General features: G+C 38.0%; 1 protein-coding gene across 4 annotated transcripts in view; it reads left to right on the forward strand.

Moving 5' to 3' along the window:
• The window catches only part of LOC121313119 (genetic suppressor element 1-like), an 87,853-nt gene that overhangs the window by 57,056 nt on the left and 15,513 nt on the right, over positions 1 to 15,284 (forward strand). For 3 of the 4 annotated variants that reach the window (XM_041245302.1, XM_041245304.1, XM_041245305.1), the window contains exons 6-7: positions 10,657 to 10,836; positions 14,393 to 14,739. In XM_041245302.1, coding sequence (XP_041101236.1) covers positions 10,657 to 10,836; positions 14,393 to 14,739 — 527 coding nt within the window. The remainder of the gene's footprint in view (positions 1 to 10,656; positions 10,837 to 14,392; positions 14,740 to 15,284) is intronic. The other variant, XM_041245303.1, reaches the window with a different exon arrangement.

Below are 15,284 nucleotides of genomic sequence, written 5' to 3' on the forward strand. Positions count from 1 at the left end.
AGAGGTCAGGAGATCACCCCCACCTGCTGCCTGGTTTGTCTTAGCTGGAGGAGCCAGCCGGTGCACAGTGGTTTGGGAGGCCATGTGTGCTACACAGAAGGGAAAAGGTATGTGGCAATGTGCTCTGCCCATGTGTGTATTATGTGTTATATGTTGTGTGTGTGTGTATTGGTTCACACAATTGACAGCATTTTTCCAGATCATTAATTTAAGTCCTGATTTTTTTTACACGAGAAGCAAAAGAAGTATTGTCGCTTATGAAGCCTTTTGTGTCCTCCCACACCATAGCTGGGTTGTTCACTGAGCTCCTGTTAATTAAAAAAAAAAATCCACTAGGTTAATTATAAACTGGGCAACAAGCTTTGGGTTTTGGGGTAAGTTACATTAAATTAACAGTGTGTTGATTTTTGCATGTAGGGCGGAATTGAAAAAAAGCCAGATCCACATTTTTCATGTGTAAAAAATCTTAGTGTGTTTATTTTGACTGTTTAAACCTCTCACATTCCAGGATATAGTTGATAACTTAATCATTATAAAAAACTATCCCAGGAATTGTACAAAAAAATGTCCCTGGAGGACAGAATTCCTACACAATGGGAGACACCAAGCAATCAAGTGATCGAAAGTGGATTGTCTACATTCAGTACATTTAACTTATGTTAACACTAGGAAAATGAAGCATATTCTGTGGGTTAAACAATTTTGACAGCAAGGAAAATAGAAAAATCCTCAAAAAATTAAATATAACCTTGAAATTCACATAAAAGAAGGGGTTGGGGTAGGAGCTCTAGTTCTCTTCGACCATTGCATGCAGGGCTGGATTAACCCATCACAGGGCCCTAGGCAAACATACACTTCTGGGCCCCTATCTTCTTATATGAATAAGTAAGAAATAACCCACGACAGGGTGTGCGGTAAGACAATTCTTACCGCACGCCCTGGGTGCGTTATGAGGCACGAGGCCGCAGGCCAAATGCCTTCAACCACCCAGGAAGTGCGTTAAGAATTGTCTTGCCACACACCCTGGAGTGGGTTATTTAGCTTATAAAATGGCAAAAAAAAAAAAAAAAATTACACTGGCTTTTTTAAGGAAAAAAAAAAGAAATATATTATATATCCTTCCTTAAAGACTGTTTGACTGTAAACATATATTTTGTACTTTTTTTTTTTAATTTGCCATAAACATTACATTGAACATTGCCATTGATAGTAACATTTTTCAAGATGAAATGACATTTGTGAATTGAAAGCAGACTGATTTCCCACTTCTGAGGGAAGATTCAAGGAACAGCCAAACACTGCACTGCACTGGCACTGAAGGGAGGGGCCTCCGAGTGGTTTTATTTATTTGTAAGAAATGATCCTACTCAAGGCTTTGCGGTCTTCAAGAGAAGCGGAGCAATAATTTCTGAGGCTGTTTTCACACCAATGCCGGTAACCGGCATAATGTCCCTAGATTGTAAACCAGCATTAGATGACATGTGGACTAAACAACTTCCATGTCAGTTTGTGCAGTGCTGCAGTGATCCGCGGCGGCGAGCACAATAGAATTATATGCTGAACCCGACCTTGTTTAAAAGCCCAACGGTTGTGTCACCAGAGAGCAGTATAGATCTTAATTTTGTTTTTAAGTGAGACTTGCATGGTGATTTCTCAGGTGGCTTTTAATAGTGTTATTGCTACTGCTTACCTCAGAGTTTTCTTTGTTCTGTTCTATGGCTAAATAAATACCACAGTGCAGTATATTTGCCAATGTTTCTGTAATTTTTAGTAACAGAGATGAAAAAAACAGATTGTTGAGTGACTTAAATGTTGTTTCAGTTGTATGTAACATTTTTACCTACAGAAACACTGTTTAGATAATTGTTACTATTAAGGCATAGTAATATTAATAGATCAGGTAAGTAAGTTGGTCTATGATGTCATAACCGAGCAGTAAAAAAAAAAAGGTATAATTTTTGTTTAAGCTATTACACATGGTTTTGATCAGAAACATTCAATTATGTATAGTAGTTATAACGATAATGTCATGCACTGCTCTGAACTGAACGACCGACCGAATCTGACAAACAGTTCAATTGATGGCGAATTCAAAATAAATTCGGACAAATCTGAAGCCTACATCAAATCCCATAGCAGAGCAATAATCACCATTCACGATTTACTGAATACAAATACAAAACTTCAAAAATGGACAAGAGTATCATGTTGTTAGTTATCCCAATAGGAAATTTTATATATATATATATATATATATATATATATATATATATATATATATATATATATATATATATATATATATATATATACAGTGGCTTGCGAAAGTATTGACCCCCCTTGGCATTTTTCCTATTTTGTTGCCTTACAACCTGGAATTAAAATGGATTTTTATTTGGATTTCATGTAGTGGACAAAATAGTCCAAATTGGTGAAGTGAAATGAAAAAAATAACTTGTTTCAAAAAATTCTAAAAAATAAATAACGGAAAAGTGGTGCGTGCATATGTATTCACCCCCTTTGCTATTAAGCCTCTAAATAAGATCTGGTGCAACCAATTACCTTCAGAAGTCACATAATTAGTTAAATAAAGTCCACCTGTGTGCAATCTAAGTGTCACATGATCTGTCACATGATCTCAGTATATATACACCTGTTCTGAAAGACCCCAGAGTCTGCAACACCACTAAGCAAGGGGCACCACCAAGCAAGCGGCACCTTGAAGACCAAGGAGCTCTCCAAACAGGTCAGGGACAAAGTTGTGGAGAAGTACAGATCAGGGTTGGGTTATAAAAAAATATCCAAAACTTTGAACATCCCACGGAGCACCATTAAAGCCATTATTAAAAAATGGAAAGAATATGGCACCACAACAAACCTGGCAAGAGAGGGCCGCCCACCAAAACTCATGGACCAGGCAAGGAGGGCATTAATCAGAGAGGCAACAAAGAGACCAAAGATAACCCTGAAGGAGCTGCAAAGCTCCACAGTGGAGATTGGAGTATCTGTCCATAGGACCACTTTAAGCCGCACACTCCACAGAGCTGGGCCAGAAAAAAGCCATTGCTTAAAGAAAAAAATAAGCAAACACGTTTGGTGTTCTCCAAAAGGCATGTGGGAGACTCCCCAAACATATGGAGGAAGGTACTCTGGTCAGATGAGACTAAAATTGAGCTTTTTGGCCATCAAGGAAAACGCTATGTCTAGCGCAAACCCAACACCTCTCATCACCCCGAGAACACCATCCCCACAGTGAAGCATGGTGGTGGCAGCATCATGCTGTGGGGATGTTTTTCATCGGCAGGGACTGGGAAACTGGTCAGAATTGAAGGAATGATGGATGGCGCTAAATACAGGGAAATTCTAGAGGGAAACCTGTTTCAGTCTTCCAGAGATTTGAGACTGGGACGGAGGTTCACCTTCCAGCAGGAAAATGACCCTAAGCATACTGCTAAAGCAACACTCGAGTGGTTTAAGGAGAAACATTTAAATGTCTTGGAATGGCCTAGTCAAAGCCCAAACCTCAATCCAATTGAGAATCTGTGGTATGACTTAAAGATTGCTGTACACCAGCGGAACCCATCCAACTTGAAGGAGCTGGAGCAGTTTTGCCTTGAAGAATGGGCAAAAATCCCAGTGGCTAGATGTGCCAAGCTTATAGATACATACCCCAAGAGACTTGCAGCTGTAATTGCTGCAAAAGGTGGCTCTACAAAGTATTGACTTGGGGGGGGGGGGGGTGAATACTTATGCACACTCAAGTTTTCTGTTTTTTTGTCTTATTACTTGTTTGTTTCACAATAAAAAATATTTTGCATCTTCAAAGTGGTAGGCATGTTGTGTAAATCAAATGATACAAACCCCCAAAAAATCCATTTTAATTCCAGGTTGTAAGGCAACAAAATAGGAAAAATGCCAAGGGGGGTCAATACTTTCGCAAGCCACTGTATGTATATATATATATATATATATATATATATATATATATATATATATATATATATATATATATATATATAATTATATATTATGAGGGTGCTCTTACTGGCAATTTTTTTTAAATGACATCATTTAAAAAACAAATATAAACAATATATAAAAATACATCATAAAATATCTAATTTTGTGTACTGACATTTCTTTAGGTCTTATTTACTTCTTCTGGTCATACATGGACACATTTGCAGATTGGATCATTTGTTTCATTGGTCTGAAGCTGGTTTGTTTAACAGCAGTCTTGATGGTCAGAATTCCATTCAGAATGTCTGTAGACAATTGATTTCTTACGTCTGTTTTTACAAGGTTCATCTAAGAAAAAAACGTGTTCTAATTCTGCAGTATGGTGTGGCAAAGTCATCATATTAATGGCAACCTTGGCAAGTGTAGGAAACTTGTCTCTCCACTAGGTATATACAAGAGATCAGTTTTGTGCCATGTGTCTCCCGAGCTCGCTATGCTTTGTTTACTTGGTTGAAGAATGCCTATACTAATTTCAGCAGGGTTGTTAATTGGGAATAAGGTGTAGGTATATGTCATTCGAGCAGATTGGGAAAGCCGCAAGCAATACAAAATACTATATACCATATTTGTGTAGATTCAAAATAAGACTTATTTATTTATTTACATTTTAGTGTTAAAATGTAACTTTTTTTTCTGACTGGCCTTAATGGACAGTTGACAATCTGAAGCCAAATGCAGTTTAACATGGCTTACTTCTTTCTCAATCGCCAATACAGCAAAGGCAGTGAGCTTTCCTTGCTCTACTGTTGATCGGAGCTGGTTTTTGACACGCTTTGTTAAAGGAAATGCTCTTTATCCAGGGTTTGTGATAAGGTTTTTCTGTGGTTCGGGGCTTTCAGCACTGATTTATAAAAAAAATTCGAATGCCCCCCTTTGCTGCTTGCATTCTTTTTCTTCCCGTTTCCTGTGTTTATGCCTTGCTGATCCCAAAGCAGGCATCGTTTGCTGTACTCAAAATCAAACTTGCTCACCTGGAATTTACTTGTGTGCCGTGCTAAAGTGAACAAGACAGTAAATTCCGGCTCAGTCAGTTTGATTGTGTGAGCACAAGTGAGATGCACTGCCTCGATTCAAATGTCAGTGAGTTCTTCCAGTTTGCGCGCAATTCTGTATCTGTTTAGAGTATGCGCCAGTAACTGGAATTATCCTAGTCAGGCCGTCACCCGAGCTAACTTGACTTGCCCTCATTCCCAGCTGGTAATTAATTCCAGCTTTTGGGCCCTAAGCTGGTGCCTATTTTGCCTTTGCATTAATCCGGCACTGATTGCTTGTGTAGGTCACGTGACCATCCCAGGATAGACATTTTAATTATATGACAAAATCTCATCAAGACTTTTTAGTTAAACAATCTGTGAACACCTATACTTTTATACTTTACCTTAATGTCAACAAGACACGCAGTCAGGTGCTCCAAATTGAGTGTACTTCACTAGCAGTTGTTTTTAATATAGTACAGAGATGAGGTGATAAACTGTGAACATAATACAAGCATTTCATGTCTCTCCCAACCTGTGACTTGGTGTCTGAAATATGCCCCAAATCAACGTTCGGAATATTTTTTACATGTCAGCTTAATTTTCATACCTTGCATTACAAAAGCAAAACATTTACTCTGACAAGTTGAATAAGCTATAGATCCAAGTAGTGCTAATGATGTTCAAGAACATGCCTTTATTCCAATCACAGCTCACTGCTCATTATTAGGCTGGAATGGGAGTTTCCAGGTCTTTTATTCCATCCCTTCATGAAGGGTGTTTGCAATATTAGTTACTTAAAGTTCAAAATAAACCACAGTGGTTATCATTTTAGGCTGTGAGCACACTAGGTCCGTTTAGAGGGTTTGATCCACACACTGCACTGTTCGGTACGTTTTGTGTGAAGTGTGAACAGCAAAGTCGGTTTTAGAAACAAACTGTATCTACCTAAAGAGGTGGTCTCGGTTCATTTAGAAAACAAACCGAATTTGATTGGCTTGCTAAACCTCACTGTGAACAAATGCTGGACTCTAACCTTCTGCACATAAGAAACAAATGATTTAAGGTAATCTGACTCTGAAGTAAACATTTTGTGCATAATTTAGTTAATATTCTGAGGAAACAAGTAGAGCAAAAGAACAAAGTGTCTCTGGGAACTTGTGACAGGGTACTCTCCCCTAGTGCATATTATGTATATATTATGTATGTTACCCGACTCTGGTCACTCTGAGCTACCACAGCAAAACAAGCAATATTTAGAACTTATTTACTTGTCTGAGAAGCTGATGTTGACTTGGGGTTTACAGTAGTATGCATACAAGAAGATCCTGGTTCCCAGTGGTTGGTGTTGAGCTGACTGGTATTGCCCTATTCTTTATGCAGATATCTTTAAGAATGAATAACAACAACTATGGTGCGGTGCCTCCACCTGGATAATACTGTACACTTTAAACCAATGTGCCACTTTAGTATCTCCCAGGAAATTGAAATAGCTGCAACCTTTTCTTCTGTTACAGCAGTAATATGCAGCAATATATTTAAACAGTTAAATACACACGCAACTCCAATGAAACACAAGTTGATCGAACATGAGGGGAAAAAAAATAATAGACCCAACTTAATGTCAAAGAGCACTATTGCATTTAATACTTAAATATCTGGTAGTGTTCTTAAATATTATCAGCACCCTTAAATGTTTAAATGCATTTGTTTAGACTAGTTTTCATTCTCAAAATCAACATTTTGAAATAACCCTAGAAAATAATACCTTCATAAATGACAACTGGTTTCGGTTTCTTTCTTTTTTTTTTTTATACCAGTTCAAAACTCTATAATGTGAGTACTGCAGTAACCTAAGGAAAATAAGACACGTTCCACTCTTATTTTTAATAGCTTCTATAAACCCAGATTTCCTAAATTAAACAATAACATACATACATAACAGAACACATTACATACCATATATCATTCAAAAAGAAAACAAAAGCAAGTCCAATGCAATGCAGACTCGTGTAAACTTTGTTCCTTTTGTTCTATATGGAGCTTGCAAAACTCACTGGGGCCCATACTGTCATTTTATTATTTATTTTCCATTGGTGCACGTTAACATTAACCAATTGCTTTCACCCACCTCGTGGTGTGTTCTTTTTCAGTCATGAGGAGGACTTTTTATTTTATTTATTTATTTGCTACTCACAAAATCTCCTTCGTAGATAGGAGCAGACAGAAGACACGGTGTTCCGAAAAAATAAAAAAAATGCACAGGCAGGTTGCAGGAAAACGTCAGTCCGATGCCTTCAGCACACACACGCCTCTTTAGAGTATGCGCCAGTAACTGGAATTATCCTAGTCAGGCCGTCATCTGAGCTAACTTGACTTGCCCTCATTCCCAGCTGGTAATTAATTCCATTTAAGCCAGACACAAAGTTAGTCTTAATAAAATTAACCGGCATTTGCAATTCTAACTCATACTGTTGAAGCTACAGTGGTTTGCGAAAGTATTGACCCCCCTTGGCATTTTTCCTATTTTGTTGCCTTACAACCTGGAATTAAAATGGATTTTTATTTGGATTTCATGTAATGGACATACACAAAATAGTCCAAATTGGTGAAGTGAAATGAAAAAAATAACTTGTTTCAAAAAATTCTAAAAAATAAATAACGGAAAAGTGGTGCGTGCATATGTATTCAACCCCTTTGCTATTAAGCCTCTAAATAAGATCTGGTGCAACCAATTACCTTCAGAAGTCACATAATTAGTTAAATAAAGTCCACCTGTGTGCAATCTAAGTGTCACATGATCTGTCACATGATCTCAGTATATATGCACCTGTTTTGAAAGGTCCCAGAGTCTGCAACACCACTAAGCAAGGGACACCACCAAGCAAGCGGCACCATGAAGACCAAAGAGCTCTCCAAACAGGTCAGGGACAAAGTTTGGTGTTCGCCAAAAGGCATGTGGGAGACTGCTCCACAGTGATGCATGGTGGTGGCAGCATCATGCTGTGGGGATGTTTTTCATCGGCAGGGACTGGGAAACTGGTCAGAATTGAAGGAATGATGGATGGCGCTAAATACATGGAAATTCTTGAGGGAAACTTGTTTCAGTCTTCCAGAGATTTGAGACTTGGATGGAGGTTCACCTTCCAGCAGGACAATGACCCTAAGCATACTGCTAAAGCAACACTCGAGTGGTTTAAGGGGAAACATTTAAATGTCTTGGAATGGCCTAGTCAAAGCCCAGATCTCAATCCAATTTAGAATCTATGGTATGACTTAAAGATTGCTGTACACCAGCGGAACCCATCCAACTTGAAGGAGCTGTAGCAGTTTTGCCTTGAAGAATGGGCAAAAATCCCAGTGGCTAGATGTGCCAAGCTTATAGATTCATACCCCAAGAGACTTGCAGCTGTAATTGCTGCAAAAGGTGGCTCTACAAAGTATTGACTTTGGGGGGGGGTGAATAGTTATGCACGCTCAAGTTTTCTGTTTTTATGTCTTATTTCTTGTTTGTTTCACAATAAAAAATATTTTGCATCTTCAAAGTGGTAGGCATGTTGTATAAATCAAATGATACAAACCCCCAGAAAATCCATTTTAATTCCAGGTTGTAAGGCAACAAAATAGTCAAACGAAAAATGCCAAGGGGGGTCAATACTTTTGCAAGCCACTGTATACTGTGTTGAAACGCAAATGTCTTTTTTTATTTTTCCTTAACGCACTGAATAGTCTTCATAAAACCAGGAGCCATCTGCGTAGTATCCTTGTTTTTTTTTTTTTTTTTTTTTTTCTTCCTTCACAGCAACAACGTCCACCCAACGCAAAACCAAGAGAAAAAAAAGTCCAAGCCCCATTCTGGGCGGACCTTATCCTTATAACGGCGTCTGTCAACGGTGGGATGTGCAGGCAATTCTCCTTCCTGATTGGCACTCTGAATTGATTGGCACTCTACAGTGTAAAGTTCAATCCCTTTGGGCGCGAAATTGCATTATGGGGCGAATAGTTTTTCTAATGCAGTCAATAATAATAGTGGCCAACAATCGCTGATTTTTAAAGGGGCCTACACACACACACAGAGAGAGAGAGAGAGAGAGAGAGAGAGAGAGAGAGAGAGAGAGAGAGAGAGAGAGAGAGACATTATATGCAGGGGGACAAAATCGTCCATCATTATTTGTTATTGTTTGAGACCGGCGAAATTCGTAAATATAGCTGGCGTAGATAAAACCTGTAGGAATGTGGCTGGAGCCTTAATAATTTTTTAATGAGTTAATTAAGGCTCCAGCCACAGAATATAAAAGACCTACTACAGGCTCATCTCACAAAAAAACAGATATAGAAAGAGTGAGAGTGAGAGTGAGAGTGACCGGAGATAAACGTAAAAGGTACTCGTTATTTAAATCTGTTTTGTTTGGCCAAAGTGTCATTTTCTTTGTGTTTTATGTAAAGTTTTTTGCTTATATATTTACTTTTTGTTTATTTAATAAAACACTGAGCTCCAGTTCGCTCAGTTTCAACCCTATATACCTTTTGTTATTGTTTAATTTCCTGCTCTGATGTCACCACTGAAGCCCTCACTGTCACAGAACTACATTAGGGTTACCAGACATCCTGGGAAATCTGTGACAATCCCAATTTTCAGCTTTAATTTTGTGTCCCAGTTGGAAACAAAAATTGTTAAATTCCCTCGTTTTGCTATTGTATTCACATTTATTTTAAAAATAAATGTATTGGTGTGCTTAGCAAGTTAACAACAAAGTAATTTTATTAGGTTGTGTTAGCACCATTCAGAATAATCCATTTTATGGATTATGTGTTTTATAATTCTGATTATGTGTATATCACATGTTTCAGTGGTAATAGCTTATCTGTTTTTCTATAATCTGGCTTTTTGTACATTTAACATGTTTCGATTAGATGACAATAAAAAAAAAACTGGTTGTTATCATCTGCAATAAATATACCCAACGTTTAATTTTTTTTATTATGATTATGTTATTATACACTGTTTTTTCAACTGCTTCAGAGTTCAACGGTGCCAGTGAATTGAAGAATATAAAAATAAAGTGTGGAAAATAAAAGTAAAGAATCACTGTGGAAATCTGGTACCAACATATACAGTGCGGGAAAATGAAGCTCTGATAAAAAATTGTGTTACACTGAAATCCAGACCTAACTGGAAAACAAATAGTAAAATATATTCAGTATTTTCACAGATTACTTTGTTTAATGCATACAGTAGGAGAATTGTGCAGTTTTGCATAACTGAATATTGCACTATTCTCCTAATTTAGGCATTAAACAAATGTATTGCTCCCCCCAGTTCCCGTGCTTTATTCCACAGTAATATGTAAGAATCTAAAACGTGTGATTAGAAATGGAGCAATACATCAATCTCAAGATACCTTGCAGGATATTGTAAACTTCCGGCTGACTAAACTGAATAAAGGAACTGGGTGCACTTGCAAACTTCGATGTGAACACAAACAGACTTGGCCCTGAAAGAAAACGGAAAAGGACCAACAAAACAAACTTTAGCTTGCATCCAAATGAACTTGATCCCTTTGCTCATAGATAAGTGTGAACAGCAAGCACATTGATACATTTTGAAACAGACCCAGTGTGAATGCAGTCTAATTTTATACTTTGTCAATTGTTATTTCAGCAGATATGATGACCCATATTTTCTATCCATTCGGACACCTTTTCTACACCTTCATGAAACAACTACCTTCTCTCCACTTCAAACCTCCACACTTCCCTTTTCCAAGGACCTCTTAGAGTCAACAAGTGTCATGCCCACAGGTTTGCAACAAGGACATCAGCCAGGCCATGCTGATGAGAGGTTTGTTGGCATACTTCAGTTTAGCTGTTACACCATGTTCTTCACTACTACTCTTTCAGTGTCTTCAAAAGGGGATTATCCCCTTTTAAAGAATAACTGCTTTACATAAAATGTATCTTTCCAGACTCCATTACGGAACAATCACCAAAGTTTACAAGAAACATTACCATTGCTTTACCTTTGCTGTGTCCGATGTTGTCCATATTGCAGCGTTTATATTTTTAAACATGTTGCAGGCTCTTTTTAAATTTTTATTCAGATATCATAGGTCATAAATAAACTAGGCAATACATTTCTCTGCTTTTACTCAGGAGTGTTCACCAGCATAAAAAAAAGTCTTCTAAAGATTGCAGTGTAGGCCAGATCACACTCCCTCCTGCAACAATGCTGGCTTTCTGTTCCCACAACTCCCCCCCTCCCCCCCCCCCCCCCCTTTTTTTCAAACAACCATAACAGGAATATGCTTACCTTTTAATTGTAAAATGTACCTTTTAATTTTAAAATGTGCCTTTTAAATTTTATTAATCTCAACACTGAAATTACATTTTTAAAATAAATGCTCTGGTTGTAAACTGAGATTTGTATAACTTTTCGTTAATGTCTATTTAAACACAGCTGTGGTTTTGGTATGACAAGGTGTACATTAAAAGTTCACTTTTGATGCAATGTCTGTCATCCTTGAGCACATTTTTAAGGTTAGAAGGATCATTCTGTTGATAGGTATTGTTTTGCACTGCACAGGGCAACTAATGCAACAGCGGGGTAAAACTGCAAAACTGTAAACCGTCCTCCCTTTAGGTTTTGCATTATCAAGTGTATACAGAGGTATATTTTCTGCACAAAAGGCTTTGGAAAAGTTTATTTCTCATGTAAAAATGTTCCCCCTGCTTTTGTGAAATTGTTTGGGACATTGCTCTGCTAGTTTCTTAAAACTTACTTTCGCAGCTTTACTTTTTTTTTGTAGTTCTGTGTAAGTGTTCACCTTTATTTGACATTTGCTAATCACTTTAACTTTGCACTGCCAGCAATTCAGAAGACATGTACCTCTCACTTCCTCATGGGTTCCATGAAATCCGTGACCACGTTGATATCCATAACTGCAACAAATAGTAGACTATTATACTTAATTCAAGTTCCAGCCTGAGGTTGATATATAGGTAGTGGACAAAAAATGGAAACACCAATGTAATGTCACTTAATAGGGCGTTGGGCAATCACGTGGGGTCAGTACGGACGGTATGCACCATGGCATAGAGTCTACCAGCCTCTGGAATTCTGCAGGAGGGATGCAGCACCATTCTTCCACGAGAAAGTCAATCAACACGCCTGAATGATGGAGGAGGACAACGCTGTATCAGGCGTTGTTCCTGAATATCCTATATATGCTCGATTGGCTTCAGATCTGGTGACTGAGAAGGCCATGACATATAGATAACAGCAGTGTCTGTGGATGGGGGCATTGTCATCCTGGAAGACATCCCTCCCCCCCTGGCAGGAAACAAATGCTGCAACATGGGGCTAAGATGATCACTCAGTACTGTAGGACATATTCCCTGAATATGATAATACATGAACGTGTATTAGAAATGTAACTGGATTCATTAATGAAACTGTGTGTCTTGAGAAACAGGGCAAACTGTTGTGTCTTGAAAAGGGGGCCTCTGATTTTCAGACATACTGAACTATGTGACCTATTGATTAGAGGACTGGTGCCTGAACTGGATTAGGCTGAGCGAACAGTTGAATTATGTACAAATAATTCACACGTGCAACAACAATCAGTTTGATGCAAGGAAGACAAAACTAGTGATGTCCCAGTGGAAAAAGACATTAAAACATCAAAGGACTGGGAGTTTAAAGAGGCAAGATACACAAATGGCCTCATGAAAGTAGCTAATCATCAGAGTGAAAAAGACTATAAAAATCAAAGCGGAATTAATTATTTTGCGGTCCACATCGAATGCTAAACAAGGTGCTGTCACTCTGCTATGCAAAGCTGCAACTCTGGGACTCTACCTAAAAATGGAATCAAGGTGGGACCTGAAACGGACCCAAGATGAAGAAGCAAGCTGCAAATGAGTCAACGACCACAAGCAACGAGACTGAGGCTCGGCTAGAAGACTGCCGTAAAACTTACAGTGACTGTCATCAGACAAACCAGTCTGGGTCTACTATACACCTAAAACCACAATATCTGAAAGAAACTGTGCCTAACTAACTGCATAGCTAAAAAATTAAATGAAGAGGACAGAGCAGACGGGAGCTGTTATGGATCCTATACTGAGGACTGAAGACTTTGTTGCAGCTGTTTGTTGATTCTGTCGAGAATTGAAAGTTTTTTTTACAGAGTTTGATCCAAAGTGGGATTGAAGACTTTGTTGCGGAGAGGAGAGTTTTATACTGGACACTTCAACAGATTGAGTTTCCAAACCATTATATTTGTGCAACCCCATGCTCACATATTAGATACTTTAAATGCACATGAAGTGAAGTGCAATCCTGTGCCAAATACAACTATATATTTTAAATCACTCATGCTACACAGACCCATTTATATCCCGTGCACCAATAACTACACACCAACATTAACACACCACATGAAACATATACCCACAAATACACACAGGGGCGGGGCACATTGCCACATATCCGGCCCAATGGCTCACCTCTCCTTTTAGATAACCTCATAACCTTATTTAATACTTGCATGAAGTTTCCATTGTGTAGTTCACATCCTCCTAGGTAAAGTAGTAAGGACTTTTTTAAGGCAACAAGACTGGGTTTCTCAGTGGAGCAGTGGTACGACTAAACAGCTGGGAAACCAAACTAAAGCTCTTGTTTTTATGTGGTCTGGAACAAAGTGGACTAGGAGAAGTTTCTTATTGTCTAGTTCCTATGGGAATTGACATGTCCTGAAGCACTGTTTCCTTTGTGTCTGTATGAATTTAAATTAATCCTAAAACAAGTGCTTATAACATTTTAAAGGAAATAAAACTTACCATATCACTCCTAGTTTATATTAGGTCTTACTTATATCTTCCTATAAAATGTAACTTTTGTTTGGTACAGAACATGTCAGGTTCAATTCAGGTGGATGAGGACTTTATGTTTGTTCATTTTAGTTATTATTAATGTTATCTTATGTATTATGATTTGTTTGATTCAGGGTATCTTTATTTAGTCTCTGTGTTTTCTTAATTTCAATGGCCTGTCCTTATTACCTACTTTGTTTGAAATCTTTAATTTTTTCTAAATATCTTTACCATTTACTAGGATTCTAGTCATCATTCAAAGACCTTTGAGGGTCCACACAGTCTGGATCATTAAAGTTTGCCAAGAAGCCCTAACAACCTAATGTTATACACCTGTAAAATGCAACACCACACAATCCCATTAACACAGACCCAGATAATGCTGCAAGGCCAGGTATCTCAGGTACACTTTTATACCCAAACTAATCCATCCAGGTTCAGTGGCTCTGTAATACTTTGGTGGTGGGATTTGATAAGCAAAAATATTGCTTAAATCTCTTAAAATGTGATTTTTGTATGAACAGGAAGAACAAAGATGTTCCAAGTAGTAGAGCCAGGTGCTGTAAACAAGAAAGAGCTCATCGTGTTACCCCAGGCAGTATAAGAGACCAAGATCCACCAACAGAGGAGAGTAGGAGACTCCGAGAGGCAGCTTGGGAGAGAAACTGTAGCAGAAGGACTGAATTAAAGCAGAAAAAGAACCAAGATGTGAACAGCCCACCACTACATCCAAAGCACTATTTTAACAGACAAGACAGCAGCAAGCTTGAAAGGAATCCTTATTTTCCCTTATTTGGACATAGCACTCAGCCTCTTCACAAAATGGGTCATGAAAAAGGATCATGGAAAGACCTTTCATCTTCTCTTCCAGGTAGGTTGCACATTAAGCAATAAGATGATAACTTAGTGGCAAGGTTCCACGCAATTCTCTCTCCATTGTTGTGAGAATGTGACGTAGCATGCACATATCATGCACATTCCTCACGCTATAGGAAGTGAGCGACCAAAACATGGTTCGGCTTAAAAGGGTAGGTAAATCACCTTCTTATGCTAAAAAGCCACGCAAATTGACCAAAAAGTAAATTTTCTTTGCAGGAAACAAGTCTGATAGCCATAACATACGTTCACTAGACTTCAGCAGGGAAGATCCCATTTGTGATCTTTTTTGCCTGTTTCAAATTATTGCCATTTGACTCAGGAAATGATTATATTTTATAGTTTAGTTGTTTTATAAGCAAGATTATACAAAAATACTGAAGCTACTACACAATAAAAAACATATATCTTGTAAATAAATAAATAATGAAGCCCTTTTCAAATCACAGAAAGATATTTTCTTCATCCTTTACATTTATTCTGTCCCTTGGTAATAAGATACAATTTCTTGTACACTAGCTTTAAGTAGCATCTATTATG

Source organism: Polyodon spathula, chromosome 3 (assembly GCF_017654505.1).
Source record: "Polyodon spathula isolate WHYD16114869_AA chromosome 3, ASM1765450v1, whole genome shotgun sequence".
Taxonomy (NCBI): Eukaryota; Metazoa; Chordata; class Actinopteri; order Acipenseriformes; family Polyodontidae; genus Polyodon; species Polyodon spathula.